Source organism: Kryptolebias marmoratus, linkage group LG3 (assembly GCF_001649575.2).
Source record: "Kryptolebias marmoratus isolate JLee-2015 linkage group LG3, ASM164957v2, whole genome shotgun sequence".
Classification (NCBI taxonomy): Eukaryota; Metazoa; Chordata; class Actinopteri; order Cyprinodontiformes; family Rivulidae; genus Kryptolebias; species Kryptolebias marmoratus.
The window spans coordinates 2,752,209-2,771,013 of NC_051432.1; the positions used below are offsets into that span (position 1 = coordinate 2,752,209).

An 18,805-nucleotide genomic window follows, 5' to 3' on the forward strand; every position below is an offset into this window, starting at 1 on the left:
TGTAATGATTTGGGTTTTGTTTTTGTTTTTCTTTTGGATTCATTTTGCATTTGTTTTCTTGTTTTCCCAATGCCTCAGTCAGTATTCACTTCCCCTCTGTTTGCCCCTGATTATCTGCCACGCCCATCTCCACCTGTAAGTTATTGCAATCACTCACCTGTGCCCACTTCCCATGATTATCCCCTGTGTATATAACCTGGTCATTTTCTCCACCACCCCGCTGGATCATTGTTGTTGTTGTTTTCTTGTTCTGCTCCCTGCCATGCCCTGCTCCTTCGTTTAGATGTTTGGTTATTTTCTCTTTTGCTGCCACGTCAGCCTTTTGTTTTGTCTATCTTGTTTTTTTGGAATAAATTAGTTTATTTTTAAAGATGATTTTACGTTCAGGAGTCGCCTCTGTCTCCCCTCGTTATGACAGTCTCCTCACAGTTGGAGGTGCCTGGAACACTTTCCTAAGTAGGTGTTCAGGGGGCATCTTCATCAAATGCCCAAACCACCTCAGCTGGCTCCTCTCTATGTGGAGGAGCAGTGGCTCTACTCTGAGTCTCTCCTGGATAATCAAATTTCTAACCGATCTATAAGGGAGAGAACTCTATCCTGTATTTGAGATCTCATTCTTTTGGTCACTACCCAGAGTTTGTAACCAGAGGTGAGGGGAGGAAAGTAGACCAACCGGTAAACAGAGAGTTTTGCCTTGCAGCTAAGCTTCCTCTTCATCAGAACAGACTGGTACAGAGTACACAATACTGGGGAAGTCACACTGATCTGTCTGTCGATCTCGCGCTCCATTCTTCCCTCACTCATGAACAAAACCAGAGATACTTAAACTCCTCCACTTGAGGCAGCATCTCACTCCCAACCTGGAGAGAGAGCAGTCCACCCTTTACCGTCTGAGGACCGTGGTTTCCAACCTTTTTTCCCTCAGAGCTCCTCTTCCTGCACCAAAAGAAAAACCTCATACACACATACTTGCATGTGCATAAGTGAGCTAAATGGTGAAGGTCTTGATCTTTTGGAGCAGCCGGTTACAGACTTTATTGTGTGTGTGCTTGAAGACTTCTGCTCATTTGCATCCAGTCCCTGATCGTACTGTCACCTTATCCTCCATGTTGCCTGCTGCTTTGGACTGCCTCACATTCTCTGATCGAACCTGGCAAAATAGGAAACTCGCCTGCTACTTACCTGCCTGCCCACTCTCCATCATGGCCACTGCCTCTCCTACTGGGTCCTCGCTCCCCCTCCTCTCACCGGGAAAAAAACAGAAGAACAAAACAAGGCTCTGTGAATCTCTAACATTCTCTGTGGATGTGAATAATTGATGGCAAGTGTGTTCACAAGAAAGATAAAGGCTCTAATTAAATCTGAAGGAGGTTCCCCAAAATATTAGTTTAAGAGTGCGCACACTCATGTAACCTTTTATTCAGTTAAATTTTACAAGATATATGTCACAATAAAGGTGGAAAAACAATGAAATTGTTTATTATCGTCTTATTTTTTAAATCACAAAAACTAGTATTGCAATTGAGTCTCATAAAAGTGCACATTTAGTCTCACTAAGTAATTTCCTTATATAATCATAAATAAGAATGTCTGTTGTTGTGGCGATTCTATTCAAACTCAAATTATTAAAAAGACCAAAGGCCACTAATGCAACAGGGGTTATTTTAACCCAGGAAAAGAAGAAGTCTATCGTCCAAACCAGATGATTTTCCTTTCATGACTGGTTTATTTCATTGCAGCAAGCAACATACACGCAATTTCAAATAAAATATGTCAAAACGATAAAAATCTGCTACACTGTGTTTGATTATTTGCTCATACTCTGTGGTCTAAGGAACACGTGAGTCACTTCCTAATGGCTGAGCAGCTCTCTGTCTCCATCTTGTGGTCGTATGGCGTAAGCACAAGTCAAAGAGCAGAGCTGTGCCTCGCAGTGTTCATCCGCCAAGTCGGGTTACACGTCAGTGTGAAACCTGTACTGGTGCGTGGACGTGTGGCGCGCGCGTCAGGCGGTTCCCGGATGCACCGGACAGAAACATGGACCGGGTGGTGGTGGAAGTGCCGATCAACAACGGTGAGATACGGTCCCAAACACGCGTCTGGAGGGTTTATAAGAACATCTCAGGCGCCGCACTACGCCTCTGTGGAGTCGTGTGCGCATGCTCCGCCTCCCGTGACGCGTTCAATGCCACTGCGGGGCTGTGAGCTCCGTGCAGGCTGCCTGGCTCCTGTCTGAACTGTAGCTGCAGGCCGCTCGCCCTCAGCGGGAGAAATCAGAGCTGCTGATCTGTCACACAGAGCTCAAAGGCCCGTCTCAGTCTCCATCAGGAGTTAGCGCTTGCACATGTGGCAATAACATGTAATTACACAGGTTTAGACAGGAAGATAAGATATATTTTTGAAAAGAATCTCTTCTAACTTTGTTTAGTTTGGCAATAGTTGAAAGTAGGAAGCTGGGAGGTGTTTTAATTTAAACATCTTAAAATTAGGTTTTAGTTAAAAAATAGGTCAAACTTTAACACATTAATGACATGTACACCCTGATAAAGAAGAATTTTCTTCAGACATGAGGGAAAATTTGAACTGGACCCTCTGTTTTATAGATAGCTTTTAATTTTTCCTTGATACATAAAAAAGTACAATACGTCTTTATGGTTTTTGAAACCTTCCTGTTTCTAACTTCAGGGTTTTCCATTCAATGCCCTTCCACAACGCCCCGAAAGCGGCAGGTGCGTTTCTCAGCTCGCCATGACATCATCCTCCTGCGAGAGGTCATCGCTCAGAACCCTTTTGGCTCCAAAGAGCCAGGTTTGTCTTTTCTTCTCAAAAGCATTCAACCACCGGAAACACTGGCACGAGTTCGCGATGTGATTCAAAAGGACTACATGTGGTCTCATGTGTCCTCTGTCAGGACGGATCTGGGCCCGTGTCGGGGAGATCATCACTGCAGCCCTCCAGGAGGAGAACTTTGAGGTGGATGCCAGGAGGTGCAGGGAGAGGACAATGCTGCTGCTGGACTACTACAAGAAACAGGACTTTCCCAGCCTGCGCAGGTTGGTTTAGTCACTTGGAACTGTACAGCCGTACCGTTTAGTTACCGTTTACATTGTCCCAAACTGGATGTGTAGTGACTTACAAGTGGGCTCAGATTCACTAATAACCACACCTCATGGTAAATGTGTTTTGCCTGAACTCAGGTTTGGAACAGAGAGGTTGTACGCCCAAAAGGAGGATCTGCTCCATGAGGTTCTGGAGCTGGAGGCTGAGAAGGGGCTGCTGGCCAGCGGTGAAGGGACAAAGTACCAGGTGAGAGTCAGCGATGCTGTCTCAGCATGGGGTTTTTTGGACCTAAAAATACAGCATCACTCCCAAAAATAAGACAAAAGCATGCTTCTAATGATTCTAATTTGACCTGCTTAGTTACAAACTAAAAAAATCACAGTGGGAATATGTTCAACCCACCCTTATTACTTTACTCTGTCTGAATCAGATAGAATAAAGTACTATTTAGGAGCAAAAGATGCCTACAAGTTTATAAAAAGTGGACATATAAACCCCTTTATGCTGATGTTATTGACAATAACCAGGAGCTTATGTCAACGTCTACTTTTTAAAAAATATTTAAACAAATTACAAGATTTTGACACAGTTAGTTTAAAACAATTATCCTAACTAAAAACCTTCATGGCATTTGAACCCTGGTCGCCAGATGAAAGCACATTGCCATTTCCATTAATATTAAAAGGAAATCCACAGTCAACCAACCTAAGACAGTGTCTTGCAGAAATGTTCCTGCATTTGAGATTTGAAACACATTTGAACAATTTATTTAAAATTACTCAGTTTAGGGCTACTGAAGGGGAGAAAAACAGTTTTCAGGCTGCCTCCAGGTTGTCAACTGCGGTGCGAGAAAATCATTACTATTTCATTTTTTTTGTCCTGTTGTGGCATCTCTGGCATACCATGTAGAGAAGATGGCTGCCTACATGTGCCAGAACAGATTTGCTCTGCAATAAGGATATCTCAAGATGAGAATCCCAATTTCATGGATTATTTTAATGAATCAAAACTGATTCTGAACCTAGCATTAGAGTAGGCAGGCCACTATTTCAAAACTCCTTTTCTGAGAAAAGAGTTTGTGTATTTCTCCCCCAACAGTACAGTTCGAAGAATCTGGAGGAATTTCAGTACTTGCAGGACAATGAGGCAAGCTGCACATGTGTTAGCTTCCTTAAACAAATCTTGGAGAAACCCTTGTGAAGCACTTTGTCCTTGGGTTATCTTTACAAATCCTACTTACAAGCAGTTTTGTGCAAAAAAAGAAGACCTATAAAAATGTTGCGCTCCACATCAAAGACACAAATACCCAGGCCTTGTGATAGTCTGAGGTTGATTCGATGTTCTACAAAAGCTCATATCCACTTCTGCAACATTGATGTCCACTGAGATGTGAGAGCAACAGGATGGATGGATGATTCTTCTAGACACTTTTTTAACAACTCACTGATTTTTGAAAGTATTGGGACAGAACCGTAGGTTCTAAATACCGTAATGTCTCTCCAACAACAATTCATTTACAGAGTTTTGCTCTCATTATTTTTTACATTCACTGTAAATTAACTGCAATTTCTGGTTATAAGGCTTTGTGGTTTTTTTCTCTGTTGCCAAAATGAATTTTGCCTATATCTTACCAAGGATGAAGAGCGAAGGAGTCGCGTTCTAGAGGAACTAGCTCTACCAGAACAAGACAAACCCAACATCACTCAGATGCCTGCAGGTAAAAACAGTTACGCTCCACTGGACAATGCAAAGCTGCAGTTTGAGAATCACGTATGAGTGATGGATACAAATTTAAAAACATTGATTGGAGCTTAGTGAGTTTGACGAGATATATATAAAAATGTCTAAATACAAGCCCTTAGATGGCTCAAGCACCTGTACAGTATGTTTTATATTTGTTCTACTGGTTCCCCGTCAGATCCTCTGGTTCTTTTGGGACTTGGGCGTTTCTTGTCTTGATTGCAGAAGCAGAAGAAGAACGCGAGCAAATGGCAGAGCTCTCAGCGGCGCCCACAGCCAAGCGGCCCTGCCAGTGTTGCTGCCAGACGTACTCGGAGATCCTCAGCTTTCTGGAGAAACGTTCAGAGGCGGAGCAACGGCTTCGGGAGGAGGAGCTGGCGCTGCGCCGAGAGGAACTGGAGATTCAGCGGAGTATGAGCTTTCTGTTGCTCTTTACCAAACACAGAAAAACGTTTTACAGATACTGAGCTAAAATGTGATGCGGTAATAGTTGAGAGTCAGTCCCATCTCGTACTCTGAGCACTAACAGATTAAAACCTCAACCTAAACAGCTGTACCTTTGTCATTTTTCAACATAAAATGTCTGTCTTGAAAGGTGACGGGTGATATGCATTCCGTCCAAAAAATGCATTTATTTTAGTGTTCTTATGCTTAGTGTTGTAAGATAAAGTGCTATACAAGCGCAAGTCATTTACCATAACTAAAATAAAGTTTTTAAATCTTTCTGTTCTTGAAAACCAGAAGTGGCAGAAGCCACTGGTCATCATTTATTTATGTTTTATGTAGGAGGTTTGACAAGTTAAAATAGATTCCTTACTTCCAGAGATGATTCTGAGCTCAAATACGATGGAAGCCAATGAGAGGTTGGATGTGCATTTTCTCCACTCAGGGGCAAGAAAAGAAAAGACAAAAAAAACAACTTACAGCAGTGAAAGACGAATTTGGTAAAAGAAGGCAAATATGCTGCTTTGATGTCTGAAGTTTTATGAAACTGTAAAATTTAGACAGCTCAAAAGGTATTGTGTGACATTATCACACAATAAGTTTTACATTCTCTGGTCAAAATGTCAAAAATGCTAAAACTTAAACTGTGATTGCTTAAAAGCTGATAAAGATATCTAAATACCAGTTCAGTTATGTAAAGTCAAACTTTCTGTGACCTCTTTAAACTTTAAAAGATGTGTCTGCTGTGAAGGCGTTCTCACCTCTTTTGTCAAAATTCCATAGTTGTTAAAAAATTTCAATTATTTGCAAATTGTCTATGATAGACTGCTACCAAAAGTCATAGCACCCTATTCTAGATTGAGCTTTATGTATCTTTTTTGTAAGTAGCTTTATGTTTTCTAAAGCTGGAGTAGGAACAGGAAATCAAAAATCATGACTGAAACAGAAGAACAGCCAATTAAGTTATGAGTTCATCAATTGGTCCCCTTAACAGGAGCTGATTTGGGGAATGGAAAGCTCAGTTATGTGCAGATTGTTGTGCTGTCTTTCTGTCTGTCTTGTCCTGTCAATAATCTAACATTCCACATATTTTTTTTCAGGTAAGATCGCTCTGGAGCGAGAACGTCTGGAAGCTGAGAGGACAGAGAGGGAGCGGAGATTTGAGCTCGAGAGTCAGGAGAGGCAGGTCATTTTAGATCTGCTGAAAGACAAGGTGCTGAAAGGCTGAAACCTGCTGCCGACTGGGGATTTCTGAACAGGCCGCTGTAAAGAGGAAGGAAAGCAGCTAAACTGGAAGTGAGCAGATCAAAGAGAGGAACAGTGAGCTGAAATTTAAACTCGAGCGGACTGATGCACGATTGGCCAGCTGCTTTTGTCTGTTTTAACAGTTGAACAAAAAAAAAAAAAAAAAGGAAAGCTGAGCGCCAGACCCTGACAGGAACAGGAAGTACACACAGCTGCTTCAGAAAGCTGCTCATGTTTTAAAACAGATTGTAGTTTTTTTCATCTTTCTCTCTCTCTTTTAACAATTCAACACTGATTCTCCATAAACACAAAGTGAGAAGATGTTTCAAAAAGAAGTACTGAGGAGTTCAAACCCTTCCCAAAGAAAACAGGACACATCAATACATGCTGTTATCTTCATTGATCCTTGACACCCATTTACTTGTGACAAACTGACCCAAATAAAGTGGTATACACACCTGTGTAAACACGTGTCCACAGCAGCAGGCCTTTTACAGTCTCTGATATGAACGCTCTGAACAGCCGAAGAAAATATAAAATGAATGCAATATGCTGCCACTGTTTGCAACCGCAAATGGCCTCAAAGGTCTGAGGCCGAAAGCTAACAATGCTAGCTAATGTTAGCACTGCCACCAGCTTGGAGATCGTTCTCCCCTCAGCCTTGTGACACCCACTGCCATGCTCATGAAATGCCCTGACCCCTTTGGTCCAATCTGGTCCAACAGATCTGAACCTGATGCCATCTCTACTGCCCTCCGTTGTACATTATATGGACCTGACAGGGACTAACAGCTTCCACTCTTCTTGGAAGGCTTTCCACAAGATTTTACAGGGTTTCTACAGGAATATGTGCCCATTCATTCTGTAGAGCATTCCTAAAGTCAGATGAGTAGTTGTTGGATGAGTAGTTCTGGCTTTCAATCTCCTTTCCTGTTCATGCCAATATGGTTGAGGTCAGGGCTCGATGTGGGCCAGTCAAGTTCTTCCACACCGTAGATATATTATACCTGTAGACCAAATGTTCCTGCATTCTTTTGTTGTTGGGACTTGAAGCCAGCAGGAACTGTCTTCCAGAAGCTGCCATGTTGTATTTTTAAAACCAGCAGTTGTGCATTAGTGATATGAGGCTTTAAGTTCCACCTACTCCTCCACACAACCATGGTGTTACATGAGCTTTCTTTAAAGCGTGAAATAACTAGTTACAGCTAAACATGTTAGGAAAATGATTATTAGAACAAACAGCAGAAACTACAGCACTACCAGAACTGCAAGAATCAACAAGAGTCAACTCCTGAAAATATTATCTCAAGTTTGTTCTTTATTTTTTAAAAAGGAAATGTCCTGTCTGTTACCATGGAGTGGGGAGGGACTTAAAACTGGTTCTGGAATCAGCCAACAAGGAAGCTGGTAGCTGGTCTTGTTCCGGCTTCAACTTCCAGGTTCTGATCGGTAGTCTGCCTATTGTCTTTGTTCCAAACCAACTTATTAAATCATGTCTTTATAGTTCTTGTTTTGTGCACCAGGGCACAGTTATTTTGGAATAGAAAAGGGTCTTCCCCAAAGTGTTGCCACATAACTGGAAGCATAGCATTGTCCAAAATGTCTTGGTATGCTGAAACATTAAGATTGCCCATCATTGGACATAAGAGGCCTAGTCCAGACCCTGACTGAAACACTTAAAGTGTATACAATACTTTTGTCCATATGTGAATCTTTACATACTTTACAAAAATCGAAATAAAAAACCTTCAAACTGAATTCTCTGAGCTTGACTAGACCACAGTCAGAACACCATAATGAAGGTTGATGACAACAGCACCATCAATAATGAGATTAATGATCAGATTCCAAAAAGGAATTCAACAATCTTGCAGAATGACTGATGGACTGAACCAATCACAAATTTCCGAGGAAAAGAGACAAAGATCATGTCTGCATTAGCGAAGTTAAGGTGGAGCAGATCTGAAGTTTTAGGTTCTTGGGAAAGAGTTTCACATGAAGAACTACCTCCTAAGGAGGTCAAGCTGCCCTGCCAAGCTCTTGTAAACTTCTGCAGAGGACCAATGGAGTGCACATTGGCAGGAAACATCATAAAATGTCATGAATGTCAGAAAAGTTCTTCAGCTGGCAATAAAAGCAGTAGTGAATTATTGTTATTAAATCCATCTATCAAACATCAGCCCCAGGTTTTTAACTATCTGGCAAGTTTTATTCTTTAGCCTAAGACAAGTCTGAAATACATGTTTTTCTTTTCTCGATATAAATATTTTTAGTTGTGATTTTTTTTGTGTGTATGTGAATCCATTGTGTTTTTAACCATTTTTACAGCTTTGATTGTCTAAAGTGGCTTCAACAAATGGACCAAGATTGTTTTTTAAGAGCATGGAGAAAATGTGGGAGATCTGATGAAAGAAATATCTGACTCTTTTGCCAAAACTTCAAGCATTAAGCCCGGTTGGCCAGTACCAGCACTACAGTTTGGTGGCATCATGTAGTAGGAGGCAGGGGACTCAACAGATTTGAAAGAAGAACTAACACAGCAGTATTCTGGTAGATAGTACTGTCATCATATTAAAAAGGTTCTGATGAGTAACTGGGCCTTCTCTGTGTATTGTTTGCTTGTTTTTTCCTACCGGGTACTCCAGTTTCCTCCCACAGTTTAAAGATTTTCATTTGGTTATTTTGCGATTGATGAATTCTTTGTGAAGCAACTGCAGAACTGGATATCTGGCAACATCTGTGTTTGCTGAAACCAGTTGTTGAAGGCTCATTATGGCAGGACACTCCCATTGACACAACCTGAATGAACTTTGTCATCTAAAAAACAAAATGAGAATGTACGTGTGGTAAAATGTTCTAGGTGTGGAGGTGTACTGAGCCAAAAGTGGTGTTAGGGATCACCTTTTGTCTGTTCTGATCTGCCGGATCAGTTAATGCCTGTTTCACTGGGAGTCTTAAATTTCTACATTGTGGTGATTGGTGGTTTTGTGTGTGTGTGAGTGCTTCCTGGTGGGCGTCTCCTGAGCAGGTGACAGACGCCTCGTCACCACTCCTCTCACACCTGTGACGGATCAGGCTGATCAGAGTTGGAGGAGTATTTAAGGCTGCAGTGAGAACCAGACCAGTGCTGGAGCATTGTTTACCATGCGGTAAAGTGCAGAGCCTGAGAGAGACTTTGCTGTGTTTTTTGTGTACTCCTTGTTGTAATTTGAGTTTTTGTACCTTCAAACCTGTGTTCAGGATTACCTGCCCGTCTGGAACCAGTCTGGTCTGCATCCAAGTGCCTGCCGTCTAATTAAGTACTCCCCTTCACAACTGAACCTGCCTGTTCCTGCTCCTACTGCCATCTGGATCCCAAGACTGGTCAGCCGCTTTCGGAATCGTCACTTTACCTGCACTTGGGAAATACTCACCTCACCTGGACCCCCGCTCTCTGGAACCTACACCGGACCACCGCTGTGCAAGGATTGATCTCGTCCTCTCTTTCGTGTTCTGGACTCGTCCCTGTACCGTAAGAACTATCACTGGGAAAATTACCTGCGCCATACCTGCTGTTCCTCTCCTCACAGACTCCATACTCTCCTCGTTCTCTGCTCCTCAGGTCCTGGCTCCGGTTCTCTTCTGTAAATATTCCGTTGCACTGTAAATAAATTCACTTACCGTTACCTGCTGGTTTCTGCGTCTGTCTGTTGCCGAGCTGCTCACTTGGGTACAGTCTGAATCTTAACATTTTCAAATGTCATCCAACAAGTTAAATATCTTAAGCTTTTAGAAATGAATCAAAACAATTATTACACTAAAGAAGTTACACTTATCTTATTATACTGCTTTATCTTTAAGGCATTTTGAATAACATAAAACTAAATAGATATTTTAGCCCCCCCTTTACCCTCTATGATGTAAAAAATGAGTCTGAATGTGTCAGGTCTTTTCAGGGTCTTGCTGAAGTCTTGAGAAGCAAATTAAGAAGGCGACAAACGGCAACCCTTCAATAATAATAAAACAGTTTGAATAAATTTTTCAGTGGATCAATGGACTGAAAACTAAGTGGATCATCGAAAAGCAATGTTGTCCAAACCACTTAAATATTTGTAGATTAAGTATTAAAAATGCATTACATTTATAAGGTTCTTGGCTGTACATTCAGGTCTTTTTGCCTTTGTTTTTCTTTCATTCAAGAGAGTAATTCTAAAGATTAGAGCACATGTTTTGGAAAACCTTCACATGTCAAAAAGTGGTAACAGCTTCCTGATTGCGACTGAAAGGACTTTTGTGACTTAAAATTACCTTAATTGAAAAAAGTTTTATTTGGCAGGTAGCTCATGTGGTCCTTTTTGACCATACAAAATACCTTATGTGCCATGTTTTGTTTTTTTTTACTTTTTTAAATTGTAGTCATAGCTAAGAGCTTGAGATCTAACAAGTGCTTCTGTCTTAATCATTTCATTTTATTTAAGAAGGTATATCTTTAGTATTCTAACAAGTTTTTTATGCACCTTGTAAAATATCTTAAAATACCTTCAATTTAAATTTTTTTACCTCCCATATATAAGCTCCTTTCACCCCAAAGGGATTTGTTTCTCAGTTTCTTTTTAGTTTAAAGATTTTGCAGTTATAAATAGACACAATGTCAATTTTATTTTATAAAGCACAACAGTAGTTTACCAAGTGCTTTACAATTTATGCCAACTGTCAAACATAAAACAAGGTTAAAGCAAAATAAATTAAAACAGAAATAGATGCATTTTTAAAATGGATTTAAAAAGAGGAAGCGAAGATGCCTGTCTAATGCCAGAGGACAGGTTGTTCCAGAGTTTAGATGCCACAGCAGAAAAAGCCCGATCTCCTCTGAGCTTCATCCTGTTTTTTTTGGACAACCAATAGCAGCTGATCAGATGATCTCAGTACCCAGGAAGGAGCATAAGGCTGAAGCAGCTCAGAGAGATATGACAGTGCAAGTCTATATAGGCATTTATAAGTCATCAAAAGAATTTTAAAATCTATTCTATAAAACACAGGGAGCCAGTGAAGGGAGGATAAAACTGGTGAAATGTGTTTAAGCCTACTCCATCAAGATAACTGTTCACAAAATATTGTCTACCAAATAACTGGAACCATACTGTAACTGGACTGTACTAGAATCAGTGTAATTCAAAAATTCATTATAATTGAAAATGTTTTTTGCAATGGCGCAATCTATTGTATTTAATTCCGATCTGCCTACGTTAAAATGAATAATAATTCACATGTTGTTAATGTTTTAGCAGTTGTTCTTGTGAAAAAAGAGATAAAGGGCTCATTTGTGGTATTTTCTGTGTTATAGCACATAAACTTACACACACACACATATATATATACACCGTGTGTATACCAGAATACTACATTGTCGACCAAATCCTGTCACAACTACAGGTTTAATCAAGAAAAGTTTGAGAACTCATCTGAACTTGATGTAATAACCACAACTTCCACAAGATGGCAGTAGGCAGCGGGTCTTAGTATACCGTCTGCAGTGCTAAAATGTAACAAAGAAGAAAAAGAAGCTTCCTGAGTGGCTCTCGCAACGTCAGTTCCTATTATTCATCCAATGAATGTGTGCGCGTGGTGTTTTTTTTCTCCCCCCACCTCTAAGGTCCTGGTGGTCGTATTTAAATCCCGAGATAAAAAGTTTAAGTTGTTTTCGTACGTCGTTTAAAATATTTTCCAGTGTTTTCTGTTTTGTATTTTAGGGTAATAACAGTAACTTCAAAGCATTCCGTCTCTTCGGGACGTTTCGGTTCCTGACGACCCCAGAAGGACTAAGGGAAACACGGAAACCATTTGCTGACGATTTTCAGAAACTTCGGACTTTTTTTTTAAAGACAAAAAAAAAACAACATTTTCAGTCGCTAGTAGACTTCGTTCAGTCCGACTGGTGCTGCTTCCGTGTCGGACATAATGTACCCTCTCTGTGTTTAGCCTACTGTTTAGTACACACACATTTCCACTGTTTACATTCTCCAAATTTAGGCTTAACCTTCACGACGGTGGCGCTCTGAGACAAGAACCGCATGAGTTTTGAGCTGAAAGTCGTGTCGTCGTCGCGTTTCTGAACGAAACTCCAGGATTGCCTGGAGCAAGCATGCCCATCCGACGCTTTGGGGGCCACAGAGTTTTGTTTTCTTGTTCTCCCACCGCGAAGTTGTCGTATGGTTACACGAGGAAAATGAATGTTTCTAGAAGCGGCTACCGTGTCTTCACTGCCAACTCCAGCCCCGCCTGTACCGAGCTGGCCAAGAAGATAACAGAGTAAGTACGGCTGCAGTATGAATGTTTACATAGTAATGGAGTCGAGTACAAAATGATCCGTGACCCTGCCAGGTAATCCAAGTAAGTGGGGTTACCATCGTTCACGCCTGGGGCGCACACAGAATAAATCACCTTATGAATGAATGATGAGGTGGCACAGCGAACAGATTGCTAAACAAAATCATTTCCTTTAAAATCAGTATAGAAGGAGCAAAGTTCAAGATTACTACAAGGCTAGGGGGTTATCCCACTTCTTACTTTATATAAACCATAATTAGTACTTCGTTGCATTGACAGATAAACAATATTTTGCCATACAATTATATACCAACGTGGATAAATTGTTGATGTCATTCCAACACATAAAGAACAACACATAATTGATGTGACTGGAGCCAAAAAGTTGCAGTTTTGTCTCATTAGTCCTTGGAGGTATCTTCCAGATACGTTAAGGCTTGTCAGCAAGCATTTTGTAAATTCCTGTTTGCCTTGTTTTGTGTGTTTTTCTGCCAGTGGTGGAGCCCTCATAATATGACAGACTGGGTCAGAAAGTGGAGTCTGAATGGTTGAATGATTAATGGATTTTTCACTTTTACTCCAGAGGATCAGTAACCAGTATGAAAAGGGTGGAATATCACCCATGAGTGGCTCATTAAACTCCAATGGGAGTGATGTTTGCAGATGTTTACAAATCAGACTTTGTGTCATTACTTATTTCAGAACGAACTTCATGCTTTATTTAGATGCTGTCATATACTTAGTTCTTGGACAAATATCCCTTTTTTTTGTCCATAAAATGCGTTGTTAAACTTGCTAAAGCTTTTCAATTTTATTGGTTTAATGAAAACTCACAATAAAATTGTTTCCAGTTCAAAACTAATCATATTGTATGGATTTTTTGGTGTAATCAATAATCCTTTCATTTTGGCACAATAAGAGAAAAAGTATCAGTTTGTCTTCTACGTGGCGTCTTCTTTAAAATGATCACAAGCTAAGAACACTGTGTACACAAAATGTAATGAAGATTAAAGTCATGTTTTATTATCTTCTCTTTAATCTGGGGGTTTGAACTGCGGTGAGGGCGATTTAACAACGTTAACAACAAATGCTGTCCGTGGTAATCTTTGCGATAAAAGGAGCCTAATCTCCAGGTTTCACTGACAGACTGCAAGGTTTTATTTTTAATGGGTTGTGGTTTAAAAATGTCTTCTGTCTTACTGAAGCAAGTTAGTTGTCATAAAGTTGTGTTTTTTCTTCATTAAGTTTAGTTTTCTCTAAGCTTTAGTGTTCTGCAATGTTGCAAGTCATTACCAGGAGGAGGATGTTGTCATTTTGGTTTTGTTTTAATGTGGATCAAAAGTTACAAAAACACACTAAGTATATTACTATTATTTAGTCTAATGTGCTTGTGATGACTGGGCTGTGTGGGGAAAAAGTCTTGAGCTGATGCAGTTATTTTTTTAACCATGTGATGAGTATAGAGGGACATCCTGTATCACATTCTGAACTTAAATCTGTGTATTTTTATTATTTTAGTTGTTTTGTCTGTAGACCTGAGCTTTTGTTAGATGTGTGTTTTCATTTCCCATAGTTTTTTTTTGTATTGGTAAGATCTCACAGACTAAAACAACATTGTGTGTTTTGATGATTAATAATTTAAAAATTAAAATAAATAGCAAATTTTAAACAGAACATTAAAAATTGAAAACAAGTGTCCTCAATAAGGACAACAGGCCTAAGCTGAGCAAAACAATATATTATGGTGCAGGGACACCAGTTTGAGGACAAGTGTCTCAGAGGGTTAAAATTAGAAATGCATGCAAAATACCTGAAATACCATAACAATCTTGTACGGTACTGTTTTTTATTTGCCAGTAAATTTTTGATGGGTGCCACCACCCCTGCGGGCTGGAAGAGGCTCTTACTCTGATTGGATTTGGCCCGTGGTCCAACGGTTAATTATCACTGGTGTAAAGATTTTGTTTTGTTTTTTTTTCTTCTCTTTTCTTAGACGTTTGGGTGTGGAGCTGGGCAAGTCGGTGGTTTTTCAGGAGTCAAATTCAGGTAACCCCGATCTACATCTCTACACAAGTTGATTTCCACACTGATGTGGATGTCCCTTTGTCAACCGTCAGATTCTTTGTGTCCTTTTGCAGAGACTAGAGTCGAAGTGAAAGAATCTGTCCGTGGACAGGACATCTTTATTATTCAGACCATTCCCAGGTGAGACAGAAGGCTAAACTTAATGTTTTAAACTTTGATGACCTCCAGCCCCAAACCAAGACACAAGATAAAACCACATTTGTTTTTATTAAATTATTTTTTTGTGTGTGTTAAAACTAGCATTACAGCGATAACTTTAAAGCAGTGAGGTGGGAGTGTGATGATATTTGTGACGTTTGTAATAGAAAATAAATTACGACACACTCACACTCATCTGCACAGTTTATTTGTGGCTTGCTGCATTAATTTAAGCTCTGTATTGTTTCTCAGAGATGTCAACACAGCCATCATGGAGCTGCTGGTCATGGCTTATGCTCTGAAGACGTCTTGTGCCAAGAACATAGTCGGCGTCATTCCCTACTTTCCCTACAGTAAGCAGTGCAAGATGAGGAAGAGAGGATCCATTGTCTGCAAACTGCTTGCTTCTATGCTAGCTAAAGCTGGTAAGACTAGGGTGCACATTACAGCTCCAAGTCCAGTTTCTGATTATTATTGACATCATACACTTTTGAAAAAGTTAGCACGTTGTGGGAAAATGTAAATAAAAACAGAATGCACAGATTTTCAGAGCTCATAAAACCACACTTTATTCACAGTGCAACACCGAGATCGTGTCAAATGTTTTAATCAAGAATTTGTACCAATTTAAGGGAAAATAAAGCTGTTTTTCATTGATGGCAGCAAGACATTTAAAAGAAATTGGGATGCGGCCATGTTTCAACAGTGCAGCATCTCCTCTTCTTTTACCATCAGTCTGTAAACATCCAGGACCTGAGGAGAGCAGCTGCTGGAGGTTTTGGAGGGAATGTTGTCCCATTCTTGTCTGATGTAGGGTTATAGTTCAACAGTCCTGGCTGGATTTGTTGGATTGTTTGTTTGACTGCAGGTAGGTCAGTTCAGCACCTGGACTCTTCTACTATAAAGCCCTGCTGTTGGAATGGAGGCAGTCTGTGGTTTAGCTGAAATATTCAAAATCTGTATATACTCTTCTGCATTGACGGCGCCTTTTCAGATGTGCAAGCTGCCCATGCCAGAGGCACTAATGCACCCCCATACCATCAGAGAGGCAGGCTTTTGAACTGTGTGCTAATAACGGGCTGAACGGCTCTCTCCTCTTTAGTATGGAGGACGTGGTCTCTGAATTCAACTAACCACAGATGAGTTTTCCACTTTACCTCAGTCCGTTTTAAATGAACTCTGGCCCAGAGAAGGTAGAAGTGTAGTCAGTCCTTTTCTCTTCAAACTGCTGACACATGACTGTATTGATCAATTCAGCACAAATCAGCTCATTAAATTAGCTACAGATGCAACAGTGGTTCGACTCATCAGTAATGATAAGGAAACATCTTACAGAGCTCAGGTGGACCGGTTAGTGAGCTTGTTGGAGACTACCATCTGTTTTTTATGTCAATAAAACTAAAGAATTGTGGATTTTAGTGAAAGGCTGGTCTTACCCTCCTGCACATCAGCAGCTCCTATGTGGAGAAGTTCAGCAGCACAAAGTGTTTGAGTCTCTCCTGGACTCTGGCTTGTTTAACCTGGTAGATGATACCGTTCCATCATAACAAGAAAAATCAGAATGAGGAAATCTAGTGAATCTCTAATACCACTTTCACGAGAAAAACATTGGCTTAGTCTCAATGTTTAACTACGTTTAACAGAGCGAGTCAGCCGCTGTAAGTTCTTTACACAGACGTAGACACACTCATGCATTACATGCAGGTTTGGGAGTGGATTACATCATGCACCTCCTCACTTTACAAACCACAGTTTTGCATAATTCCCCATTTTTGTATAGGTGCCGTCATTCATTCCGGAAATGTTCTCCAAATTCCCATAAACTTAGCCTTATCTGCCATTCTGATTCTTTTATTGTTTTATGTGTCAGAGTTCTGTATATTTGTACTTTCAAACTGTGACAGCTCTGAGGCCATATTTAGTCAAACCTGGATGTCGTGTTTGTGTTGTTGCAGGGCTCACTCACATCATCACTATGGACCTTCATCAGAAGGAAATCCAGGGCTTCTTCAACTTCCCCGTCGACAACCTGAGGGCCTCACATTTCCTCATCCAGTACATCCAGGAGGAGGTGTAACTTCATTATACTCTACATATCAAAGAGCATCAGGGTCATGAACATTATACATATTTATTGATGCTCAGTTTTTATTTTTAGGGGGTAAAACTTTGTTTTTTTTCTTCTCAGATCCCAGATTACAGGAATGCCATCATTGTTGCAAAGTCTCCTTCATCTGCTAAGAGGTATTCAGCACTCTTAAAACACTTTGAGCTTAAAAATGATGATAATCCTTAAATATGCATGGGGTGGGTGTAGCTGTGTGTGATAATAAAATCTATCATAAACCATCTTTTGTGTAGTTTGTGAAAAAATACGGTTAGAATATTTTTATATAACAGAGTTTGTTTTGATTGGTGTTTAAAATCTGTGTTATCTGCTTCAATATTCCATAGATTTAAAAAAAAGAGACTCTTTGACTCAGAATTTTAGGACTTATTATTTAGTCTTGATAATTGAAGGACCCTATCAGTGAAGATGTCATGCAACAGGGAAATAATCTGAATCGTAGTAGACTCTGTAGGGACTTGTTGAAATCGTTTTTTTTTCCCCAAATTTGATTTTTATTTTTCTAATTTCAACGTTTTATGACATAATCATGGTTTTTCACCTAATGTGTTTTATTATATGTTGGATTAATAAAATTTCAACAATTCAATAGTAAAAGGAAATATCCAAGTGCTATCAGTAATAACAGATTTCAACAGTGTTTCAATGAAACAAAACATTCAATGCTCTAATAAGGTTAAAGAAAGTTTCTTACATATTTAAACTTCAATTACTTCACATATGAACTTAAAATTCACGCTATATTTGATAAAATACATAAAATATGGTGTAAAGCTATTACATTATGGGCCCTCTTTGACTCTAATTTGTCTCATATTGTTTTGATGACTTTTTTTCCACCAGACGTTCCACTGAACAGCTTTCAGCTGCTTCTGCACAGAGTTAACAGGTTTGACTGAGATTATAATTGTAGTCTGGCATCACCTGAAACTTATTCTTATTCCTCGCATACAGCTGCAAAATCTGTAATAACCTCCCTGTGCCTCCGCTGACATGTTTTCATGTGGACGAGTTAGCTGAAGTGATAAGCTAGCGTTAGCTCACTTCCTCTGTTTTGATCCGACTGATTGTTCGTGTCGCCACACGTTTCCTTGCAGTTTCAATTATGTGCCGACAAAACGGACTGAAAAGCTGTTCTCCCAGATCATAGATAATACTATAACCTTTGTGCTAGATGTAGTAATTTCTGCATGCCTGAAGTGGACCTCTTCCCAGCTCCACTCATCTCGTCATGTTGCTTCAACGTCTCAGCAGTGGAACACGTGGGTGACTAAATTAGCCCAAATCCATGCTGAGCCTCAGAAAACAAACCGGGACTGGAAGAAATGCTGATGGTCCAGGGTAATTAGTTTTAGAGGGAAAATGGGTCCGTGGCACATGGTTGAAATGTGCCACCTTTATTGTCACTCATCTACCAGGATACTTGTTGTGATATTTTTATTACTTTTCAATGTTAGATTGAATTTGAGCTCAGATCAGCTCAGTTATCTAGATGTCTTTTCAACTAAAGGCTCCTCATTAAGGTTAGGGCCCACCTTCCTTTTTTTTTTTTTTGATCAAATGTTTTTATTTTTGTTGTTTTACATCCACAATAACATGTACATTACAATATAGTTTCATTAGATGGGATATAACATAGAAATAGAAGACAGTGTGACC

The 18,805-nt window shown here is 40.0% G+C and overlaps 2 protein-coding genes across 2 annotated transcripts in view; both read left to right on the top strand.

Annotated features, from left to right (window-relative positions):
- Positions 1-1,798: 1,798 nt before the first annotated feature.
- Positions 1,799-6,677, top strand: si:dkey-45d16.4 (scaffold attachment factor B1). Its single transcript, XM_017427718.3, has 7 exons — positions 1,799-2,074; positions 2,686-2,808; positions 2,912-3,053; positions 3,198-3,306; positions 4,696-4,777; positions 5,026-5,211; positions 6,345-6,677. The coding sequence occupies exons 1-7, from the start codon at positions 2,038-2,040 to the stop codon at positions 6,470-6,472; spliced, it is 807 nt and encodes a 268-aa protein (XP_017283207.1). The 5' UTR covers positions 1,799-2,037; the 3' UTR covers positions 6,473-6,677.
- Positions 6,678-12,610: 5,933 nt separating this feature from the next.
- Positions 12,611-18,805, top strand: part of LOC108242734 (phosphoribosyl pyrophosphate synthase-associated protein 1) — a 22,578-nt gene continuing 16,383 nt past the window's right edge. Inside the window, exons 1-6 of the mRNA XM_017427753.3 lie at positions 12,611-12,777; positions 14,789-14,841; positions 14,934-15,000; positions 15,271-15,443; positions 16,974-17,089; positions 17,207-17,262. Coding sequence (XP_017283242.1) covers positions 12,611-12,777; positions 14,789-14,841; positions 14,934-15,000; positions 15,271-15,443; positions 16,974-17,089; positions 17,207-17,262 — 632 coding nt within the window. The remainder of the gene's footprint in view (positions 12,778-14,788; positions 14,842-14,933; positions 15,001-15,270; positions 15,444-16,973; positions 17,090-17,206; positions 17,263-18,805) is intronic.

Bases quoted from the DNA above. Each gene is read 5' to 3' on its own strand.
- si:dkey-45d16.4 (XM_017427718.3), top strand. From the start codon at position 2,038: ATGGACCGGGTGGTGGTGGAAGTGCCGATCAACAACG. The intron at 2,075-2,685 runs GTGAGATACGGT...TTCTAACTTCAG, and splicing joins GGAAGTGCCGATCAACAACG to GGTTTTCCATTCAATGCCCT. The intron at 3,307-4,695 runs GTGAGAGTCAGC...TATCTTACCAAG, and splicing joins GTGAAGGGACAAAGTACCAG to GATGAAGAGCGAAGGAGTCG.